A 10,760-nucleotide genomic window follows, 5' to 3' on the forward strand; every position below is an offset into this window, starting at 1 on the left:
ATATATATAGATCTATCGTATTTTATTTTCCGCAAACCCTAGAAATCTAGGTTACCTGTAAGAACCAACGGATCAACGATCCCATTACAAGAAACCCTGATGCTTGAATTTTAAATTAGTGACGAATTAAAGGTTCCGTAGTCAATTTCTTGTTAGAAAATGAATAAAGAGTCCACCTGCTCACTTAGGAATATATGTTCTTTTTCTTCAAGCTTTCTTGAAGAAGCTAATTAAGTAAAGCTTTTTAAAATATTTATCCAGTCGATTCTTGATCATATTTGATTTCATCAGTTGATAGTCCGCCATATATTTTAGACAAATTTAAGGCTATGTTTATTTAACTTTCTTCAATCTATTAAATATATGATACTTTGAACTTAAACTACTAAAATTATATGTGTTTATTGATTTTTTTAAGACGACGAATGAATTATATAGCTAGTTACTGAAATCAAAATATTGTTACTTTCCCATAGAACACCAAACTCATTTTTTTCTTCGCAATCAGATCCTTTCTTATTAATTCGTTATAACTTGAAATCTATCTTTCGAGTTTTAGAGATATTACGATTTTGGAGATGATTTCACAAATCTTATAGTATTTAGTAAAAATATGGTTTATGTAATCGGTCGTAAAATCGCCTATAATTAACCGATGCAAAACGAATATCGACATAATCGCTTATAAAATAATGGCAATTGAAGTTGTCTGTCGACTTCTCTAAAGTAGAGATCATCTAGTTATGTAAAGAGGTCTAATATATTAATTGGGGTAAGGTTAACTAAATCCTTGCAACTTTCAACTTTGTTCCTACCTACTTTGTTTAGTCGTCACTAAAAAAATGGCTAATTGAGAACAAATTAAATAAATTAAATCATAAAATATACGATCATAAGAGAGATCGATTAATCAAAAGTTTCAACTCAATTTCTTGTAAGACTTTGAGATAATTAAAGTTCATTTCAAACAAGTAATTATAACTAAGAATGGTCACCGCACAGGCCCGCTTACGTTTCCGTTTTTTCCAGAAAGAAATGATACGATATTTTCAACAATAAACCATCTAAAATTTGACTTCTACGTTTACATAAATTTGTCAATACATGTATACATTTTTGTACGTAGGGGTTATCAAAACTTCCAAGTAAATCGATATGACCGACTTAATTCGAAAATTTTATTTAATAACGCGATATCGGTTTCATCACTTCGATATATAATTGTTATTTTTTTCAAAGATGTATTAAACCCAACCCGTTGAATTTTTTTATAGTTTCTGAAATTTCTTATGTTTGTCAGTTGGACATCAAGTGAGTCCATGAATACTAGTCGGTTTATTAATTTTCTATAAATTGAATTAAATAAGTTTACACTTATAATTCGGTTTGGTCGGTGATGAATTTGCCCATCCTATGTCTGATATATATGTGAATGAAATCTTCTTGTAAAACAACTATAAATTAGAGACAGACAGACATCTGAATAATACTTAGAATATTGTCTATGTAACAAATCATTTACATTAACGTGTTTGATGCGCACTCATAACTAAGCTACGCAAGTGTCACATCAATTCTAGTCAAATGAATTTGATTTACTTATAAGTTATTTACGTATATATAAATACCACCCTCTCCGTTTTTGTTTTCGTTAAACAAAGTCATTAATAATATAATTTTCACCAATCCACGATGATATGTTACTTACTTAGTACATGTACAATTTAAATATTTTTTTTATCACGTTCAATATATGAGTGTCATTTCAACGATGAACACAGAAGTGACCATGATTAGTGGACATAGATATATATATATATATATATATAGACATCGACAAGACAAAATTAAATTATTACGATCTCGTGATTATTCTTAATATATTGAAAGAGATTATAAAAAAAACATAATTGAGTGATCATTGTCAATTTGATGCGGCAGCCACATTTCTTAATAAATTGAATCCACTTTACGATTGTCGCTATAATTAAATAATTCATGGAGTATTCGGGTAGAAAACGGGCAATATCCAACTATCAATTTCAATGTTGTTGTTACTAAAAAGACATATATTAATTTTTAAACCTATGAGTTCCTAACTACTTGGGCCCCTCTCCTATGATTGAGAATCCACATGCGTCACATTTTATTTGACAGAATAGTCAAATAACTCAAAATAGGACACAATAAGAAATAGGTAATTATTAGTGAAAATAAAAACATACATAATTTTTTCTAAAATAAATTTATTATTTCTTAATATATGTTAAATCACAATCCCATGTTATGAAATTAAATTGTGATGGATGATCTATAAACAATATCTACAAAAGTTGGCATGAAAAAATCCATTGAGCCATGGATCCATGAGGTTACGTTTGAAAATTTCAAATTCACCAAATAACAATGTCATTTAAAATTTATTTCATTTTGTTTTATTAAATTGTATATAAATAATACGTGAATACAACCTAAAAGTTTTTTTTTTAATAGTTGGAAAAGACTTGAGTTATAATATAAAAATCCAAATACAATATGTTGAATAGTGAAAAAATGATGTAAATTAATTAATTTCTTTTAAAGGAGCTGTTGACCAACACGCTTTAATTAGTCATTATTATTAGTGCCATGATTGACATTGGTTCCTTATTGCAGGATTTTGCTTACATAATATCTGATCCGAGACTCTATAAATCTTAAACAATTTATATTCTCGTAAAAGTTGAAAAGTAAGAAAAGGCCTAGAAACTTATTTAACACGTAAATAAACACAGTAAATTAATATGTCGTTAGTGGCTGGGGACATAATGTAGTATATAAATATTATACATTTTTATACATACCACTAATTAGATAAAATATATTATATATTAAAATAAAATATCTTAATAAGATCATTTTTATAGATATCTATAGAATTAGAATATACTCTAACGTGTTCTTGTAATATATAGAACAGTAAGGATTAGATTTATTCATTTATAATAATATACATATAGAAATTATTTATTATCTATTTTTTATGCCGATTTTTTATTATCTAAGATAATAAAAATAAATAAACAATGTAAGTCGATATTATATAAATTTTTATTATAATTTTTCAAAAAAAAGTTATTATAATTTAATTTGTTTTTTTAAAATTGATATTTTTGCATTTTATATATGAAATAATTTAAATTTAATATATATTATGTTAGAATAAAAAAAATTGTATTCACTCGTATCTTGATTTTGATTAATGAGTTATTAGTAAATGCATACATGTATGTAGTAAAAATATAAATATTATCTGCATTATACATAATATCAGACGAAGAAATTTTGGTATATCCAAACAATTTCTGGCAAGGACTATCCGAAGTGTATTAATTACATCTATGTGCTAAAAAATTTATCTTATTAACAATACACCAACTTAGAAATCGGAGAAAGAATTTAAATCATGAAATTACAAGCATGTATAATATTTAATTTACAGTGTCATATATATGTTTTTTTCGGTGATCTCAAAAAAGTTGAAAAAAGCCACCAAAAACAAATACAAAAAGGAAAACTCCAAACATTATTTAATATCTAAAATTCCTTGAACTATGCAATATCAAGAAACAGTGGATCGTCAAGGAGTTCAGACCAAATTTGAGCTCCTCCATAGCTAGATGTGCTGCAAGCATCCCCAGTATTGGTAAAGGAAGTTTCAGTCATCGGTACGAAAGCTTCAGCTGGTGGAGATGGTGGAAGACTCACCGGAATGTTCCATGTGGATGCCGCGGAGTCATTCTCACCTTGACTCAGAACCGCCTCATAATCAGGACCTTGAACCATCACGGCGGCGTCTTCTTGCAAATCCGGCAAATGGGAGAAGGGTATCGACTCGTGAAAACTTCCGACGGTCACAGATGGCGGGAGCTCCGCCGTTTCTAGTTGGCCTAAAGCAGAGAGAAGATTAAAAGTCTCAAGATCCTGAATAGTGGGATTAATGTTTTGAAAAGCGGGGATTGGTGACGGCTGAAGGAGGCATTGTTGCAAGTATTGCTTGAGCCGAGCCATCTGAACGGCTTCGGCTTGGAGACGCATGGCTTGCTCTTCCCATGTAGGGTTTTCAATCAGTTCTTTGAGATTAGCCAAGGCTATGAGTGAAGGCAGGCTCGAAAGGATGTCTGTCCGGGGACGATGGGTCATCGGGTCGAACCCCATTTGTATGAGCTTCTTTCTCAAATGTGTGTTCCAGAAATTTTTGATTTCGTTATCTGTTCTCCCTGGTAAATGTGTTGCAATCGCAGACCACCTTAATTCATACAAAATAAAAAATTAATTTAATTTATTCAAACCCCATATAAGGTCAATCACACCACTCAAGAAACATTTAAAGCAGAATAATTTCTCATACTTGTTTCCAAGGATGGCATGAAGATTGAGAATCGTTTGTTCTTCTTCTTGGCTAAACTTCCCTCTCTTGATATCTGGTCTCAAATAATTTGTCCAACGAAGCCTGCAACTCTTCCCACACCTATTCAGACCTTCAAAAGAATTAAAAAAAAAATCAACAATCATTTTACATTACAACTGTATATTGTAAGAAAAAAATTACATGTAACACCACTAAAAATGACGATAACCCGGCCGTTTCATACCGGCATGTTTCGGGAGGGCTCTCCAGCTGCCATGGCCGTGTTTTTGGATGTAATTGATGAGCTTATCGTCTTCTTCAGGAGTCCAGGGACCTTTCTTCAAACCAGTCTCATCACAACAAGGAGACCTACCCATTTTTTTATTTTAAATTTTCTGAAATGTTTCCTCTTGATTTGGCTTGCCTCCCTTCTATCCTACCAAATACAAAGAGCATCCCCATTATATATAACCATTTATCTTTGTCCTCATCTGTATGTCAATGACACATTGTGTATTCCATAAATCATTTCTGGATGTTGAAATTACAACATTGCCCTATACCCTTTTCATATATATGAATATATATATATATATCGTATTACTATTATTTATTAACTACCCCGTATCCAATAGTTAATTTTCTAGGCTTGGAATCTCTCGGGTCGTGTTTGATATGATTTTAATAATAATGATTAAATTTATTTGTTCGAGTATGATGATAATATTATTACTATCATAATAAATTTTTATTATTGCATTGTTATAAAAAATTTACTGAACATGCAGATAGGGGTGGGCGCTTGGATTCGGGTATCGAATACCTGGTCGATTGTTCTTTTCGAATTATCGGGTTTGTAATCTAACCGGATTTTTTTCGGGTTTGCGTCGGATGCTAAAATTAGTCCTCAACGTATATTAAACACTGGTTTTTAAAGGTTTTGGATTTATATAAAATTAATAATCAAATAAATATAAGCAAATAAAAAGTAAATCTACAAATATTACCCGAAATTTTTTTAAATTCAAATGAGATGTAACTATTTGTATTGAAAATGTTTTCAACTTTTAGAGAGAGTTTTTAAAAAAGACAAGAAGAAAATTTTTGATACCCGACAACCAGATTCCAAAACTTAAACTTTTTTGGTAAAAAAATAAATTAAAACTTTTTTCCTTATATACACTTATATATATTTGTATATTGATTAATTTATATTTGCAAAAGAAAAAGAATTAATGATCGTATTGATATTTAAAATTTACCAATTAATCCTTTTTATGATGTAATGTATTTTAAAAAAATAAAATAAAATTCACCCACTTTCATATTGCATTGCTATATTTTTTTTTCAAAATATCAAGCATATACGTAGTGTTTTCAGAATCGGACCAGACATATCGGTTCGACTGAAACCGATCATGAGTCCGATTTGGATTTCACCCAAAAACCATTTTATTTGTCAAACTGGTAAAGAACTGGTCTGACCAGTATTGAAATGGACGGTTCACAATTTTTTTATTTAATTTATTGTTATATAATTATTATTCGGATAATGCTATGAGAGAATATTGATAGATGTGAAAGAAACCACTTTTTAAGAGTGAGATAATGCTATGAGTACGACGCATGCGAAAGCCGTGAGAGAGAAGACACAAGAGGAAGCTCGTTTATGAGAGAATGCTCTAGAGTGAGCTCAAGATCGAGATAACTCGTGATTGTTACATATTATATAAAATTTTAAAAATTTATCATATGGTTAATTAAATAAACAAACAAATCTTTGATCAAATGGAAGAAGGGTGTCAACCATGAAGATCTTCTAGGATTAGTTTACGAATAATAAAATAAAAGGGTAATTTAGAGATTTAAAGTGCGTTAGATAGCATAAAATTTCTAAAGAGAGAACCTGACCGGACAGGTGGTGGCTTCCCTTTGGACATTTGAATGCAATCACATGCACGTACGCAATGTGGGTAGCCCCTTTCGTCATTCATTTCATATTTTTGCATGGCATTTAATTAATTTTTGTACAACTATGTATAAACACACACATACACCTTATTGCACTGTCATTAAATTTTAACTAATCGAATGACCAAAATTTAAAATAGATTAAGTTAAAAAAAATGGTTTTACTTATTTTTCTTCTGGTTTATGGTAAGAAAGAAATAATAAATATCGGATTGAAAATAATCATTGAAGATTTTTTAGTTATTTTACAAAAAAAAATTATTTCCTTCCAATGAAAGAACTCTAAAAGAGCGTCCGCATCTTTTAAAAAAATGTACGGTAAAAAGCTAGCCACTAAATAAATCGATTAGTTTATGTCCTTCATTATGCATTATAATCTAAAAACTCGATTTTTTTTCAATTGATTATTTTGTCACGAAACATCGCAAAAGTGTGTTTACTTATGCATAATTATCTCTGTATTACTTTTAATTAAAACCATTTATTTGTGTGTTATATTATTCTGCTGCATGTTATAACAAGATGTTACAACATTCGAGACAACATTTATATCCGATACACACAATCTTTACCATCATGTTAAACAAATTACTTTAACACCGATCTGACGTCTTCATTGTTATGTTCCTAAAAATTCAATGGATGGCAAAACCATGGCATGCGACAGATTATCATAATAAAACTACATTAATATACACACACAAAGTATTAATATTGTAGTGTGTGTGTGTGTGTGTGTATATACGAAAAAAGTTTTGCTTGCTTAAACGGGAAGCGAGAAGAAAAATAAATACAAGTGACGTCCTTTGATATATAGCAAGTCTAATAATGTGACCGTTTAGACATTGTTAGAGAAGAAATTGGTTCATCAAACTTTCTACTAAATCTTCGTCACACCATAGTTAACTTTTTTATAAAAAAAATAATAAAAATAATATTTTCTAATTATTCTACTTTTCTAACAAGCATAGGCACGATATTCCTTTTTGGGCTTAATTAGTTAAGAAAAAAAAATGAATGTGTGTATATAATCCATATTCGACTATGAAATTCTAGAAAAATAATATTTTGATTGAGTCTGTGTAAGATTAATAAGAGCCAGTGGCGGAGCCAGGAATCCGATTCTACCCGGGCTAGAATTTTAAACGCTAAAATTCTTTTATATTTTAAATTGATCTACCCGGGCTAATATCAAATTTATCCAAAAATTATACAAAAATTGACATATAAATTTTTTAAATAAATTTTGGAAAGCCCGGGTGAAAGTTAGTGTGTCTTCGCCCCTGATAAGAGCTCGAGTTTTCAGTAAAAATTTTAATATGTCTCAATTATCTGCCAATATTTTTTTGGATGAACATGTCACATAAAATTTGTTTAATGCAGATTATCTAATTGACGTGATTTACATATTACTGTATTCGGCCCAAAAGTTTATGCAATATGCACACACACGGGGTGCACGCGCGCACACATATATGTAGTTTTGATATGTTGTACATCCACCGTGTCCATCTCTGTGCCTACTTATGAGGTTTTTATTCATCTATTAGAGGTATAATTTGAATATAATTAATCACATACTGTAGTCGGCCGCCAGTTAAAAAAGGTTTTAAATATGTCAAACGTCAATAATCAAGGTATGCCAGACTAACCACGACTAAAAATAATCTATAATTATTAATGCCCGTTTTTTCCCAAGAATTTTCACGGTTTTAACCGACACATTAAGTTACTTGGGCACGTGGCATTGACCAATTCGTGTGATATTTTACTATTTCTACCTTTGCTTTTAAAAAAAAACTATTTCCACCCAATAATATATTACATCCTCCAATTATGTATTTCAATTAATTAAATTAATCGATTTGAAATTTACTATAATCAACTAATTTTATATTTGAATAATTGTCAAGCATTTGATTGGTTCATCATATTATTAGAATATTTAATTATATTAATATCCTTGTAATTAAGTGAGAATCTAATGTTTTAGAGACAGATATTAGTATGTGTCAAAATAATCAAAAGTGAGAATTCAGTGTTCGAACGTCGTACACAAAGTCTAACAAAAGTCACATGTTAGTTAAGAAAATTTACACTATTATAACACCTTTTCCTACTTGGAACAACAAAGAAAGTAGAAGAATTATACGTACATATTCAAGATAGGTTAATTATGGGTTTTATCGAATTAAATTATCGTGAATATAAAGATTTAATTTGATAATAAAAAGGGTAACTTAATAATTTATTTATTTACGAAACATAATCATAAAATTTAATGATTTTTATTTGAAAAATGCGACTATTGTGTAGGATCAAGTGCTTACCGCTTTACCAAAAGCTATAACTAGTAGTAAATGTGCAACTCAAATCTTTTAAACCGCACAGCAGTTCAAGCACCACGGTTCGATCACTTTACCAAGTAGGGACAATTATTGCACCCAACAATCTCTCTCCCAATAATTGCACTCCTTGCAATCAATGGGAATCGAACACGTGACCTTGGCTCTAATACCAATTGTAGGACCAAGTGCTTATCGCTTTACCAAAAGTTATAGCTAGTAGTAATGGTGCAACTCAAATATTTTAAACCGCACAGCAGCTCAAGCACCACGGTTCGATCGCTCTATCAAACAGAGACAATTATTACACCCAACACAACCACTACCTCCTAGATATTGAAATATATTTTGATGGGGAAGCAAAGTTGATTGTCGGAACTGAACAATATAAAAAGGAACAGGTTTATTTTAGATGTCATGTCACACTTCATAATCTTCCCGTTTGATTAATTAATTAATTAATAACGATCTTACAATTAATTATTGGTTCGGTCTCAGCTAAACTACTGATTTTGCTTGCTGCAATAGGTTTCTACCGAATATCTCACCTCACTAATGCCACGTACGTGTTCATTGAATTTTTTATTTTTAAAAAAATTTGTTCATTGGATATTCCATGGTACAGTAATTCAAATTTCTCAGTCTTCTTCCTGTATAGATTGATTTAGATGGTGTGCATAAACAATCTCAATAAATTCTGTAAATATTTCGGTTGGATTAGTAACATTGAAATTAAATTCTAGTCAATTAAATATCAATAAGCTAGAAGTTGAGTAATGCGTGGAAAGAAGCTCACTGACACGATTTGAACACAGAAATAACTTAAGTAAATAACAGTCTGGTTATCAAATGGAAGCTAAAAACAAGATAGCTGAAATCTAAATGCAAAATTAAAGTTTGTTTCTTGGTGTTCGGAGACTTGAATAAAACTAGTATGTCACTCCTTCTTCGTCACGAAAGGATTTTCACTAAAAAAATTTGAAAATTACAATAGTTTTGCAACTGTCCACTTCAGCAGGACTTACCAATACATAAATGAAACTATTAATATATTCACAAACTTAAACAAAGTGACCACTAAGAATTTTTATTGTCAATTACAATGATTTCTCAAAGAAATATTAAGCACAAAATGATCCTTAAAAGATCAGATATAATATATGCGTGTGGTGAATTTTTACTCGATCAATTAGGCTCTCAAGAACTTGATAATGTTTGATGATTTAGAAAGTTGGGAAAGATTGAAAGTCCATCCAACTTATCTATTTTTGGTTTCGATTCCAGCTATCGGACATTTTGAATCTGATAGCTCGTTCCCAAATCGAGAGATCATTGTGCTAAGTTATAGTCATTTATGATGAAATAGTACACTGGAAATAATGCATAATATAACTAATAGACTGATGAAGATGTTATACGATCTTATCCGATGTATCGATTGAGCTTTCAACACTTCAGAGAATGTCAATTACAAAGTCAGACTAATTCAGTAAGATATACCAAGAAATTAAAATATAATTAATATAAAATTCGTCAGTCTATAGTAGTAGCTAGGCACAATGAAATTTCCATGCAGCGTGTCCCCGTCCACCAATAATCATCGAGTATTTTAGTTTTTCCTTTACCATTTTTTTCCTTTATTATCCCGCAGCCATGCATGTGCATATACAGTATAAACTCTGTAGTAGTAATTATTTTTTTATTGAAGCTCTTGAATTACGTATCTAACACACACATATATATACAGTATAGATACAGGTTAATGTCCAATTACTCTCATCTGTACCTCGGATTTACATATTTAAATTAAATATATAACATATGTGTGTGACTGATATAATCAGAAATACAGTTTGCGGGGAATATTAAATAAAACAAGCCCCAAGCCGACTCCGAAAACAAAATTTATGGCCAATAAAACAAGCTGAAACCAAGATGGAATGGAGAAGTAGGTATCTTTGAGTTCAACGTGTGATGGTGACGTTTACCACTCTAATCACATTTCCTTGAACAAATTATTAATGTATTTACGGGAAATTGGCCTTCTGTCTCCG

At 30.4% G+C, this 10,760-nt stretch overlaps 1 protein-coding gene across 1 annotated transcript; it reads right to left on the bottom strand.

Moving 5' to 3' along the window:
* Nucleotides 1–3,415: 3,415 nt before the first annotated feature.
* On the bottom strand, nucleotides 3,416–4,814 carry LOC140986783 (transcription factor MYB53-like). The gene is made up of 3 exons (XM_073455140.1): nucleotides 4,635–4,814; nucleotides 4,391–4,520; nucleotides 3,416–4,288 (listed from the first exon to the last, which is right to left on the bottom strand). The coding sequence occupies exons 1-3, from the start codon at nucleotides 4,765–4,767 to the stop codon at nucleotides 3,592–3,594; spliced, it is 960 nt and encodes a 319-aa protein (XP_073311241.1). The 5' UTR covers nucleotides 4,768–4,814; the 3' UTR covers nucleotides 3,416–3,591.
* Between the last annotated feature and the right edge of the window lie 5,946 nt (nucleotides 4,815–10,760).

Source organism: Primulina huaijiensis, chromosome 10, assembly GCF_012295235.1.
Source record: "Primulina huaijiensis isolate GDHJ02 chromosome 10, ASM1229523v2, whole genome shotgun sequence".
NCBI lineage: Eukaryota > Viridiplantae > Streptophyta > Magnoliopsida > Lamiales > Gesneriaceae > Primulina > Primulina huaijiensis.

What these genes read in the sequence shown, in the direction of transcription:
- LOC140986783 (XM_073455140.1), bottom strand. Translation starts at nt 4,767, where the DNA reads ATGGGTAGGTCTCCTTGTTGTGATGAGACTGGTTTGAAGAAAGGTCCC. An exon ending in AGCCCTCCCGAAACATGCCG is followed by an intron (nt 4,521 to 4,634) that starts GTATGAAACGGC and finishes ATTCTTTTGAAG; the next exon opens with GTCTGAATAGGTGTGGGAAG. An exon ending in CATGCCATCCTTGGAAACAA is followed by an intron (nt 4,289 to 4,390) that starts GTATGAGAAATT and finishes GTATGAATTAAG; the next exon opens with GTGGTCTGCGATTGCAACAC.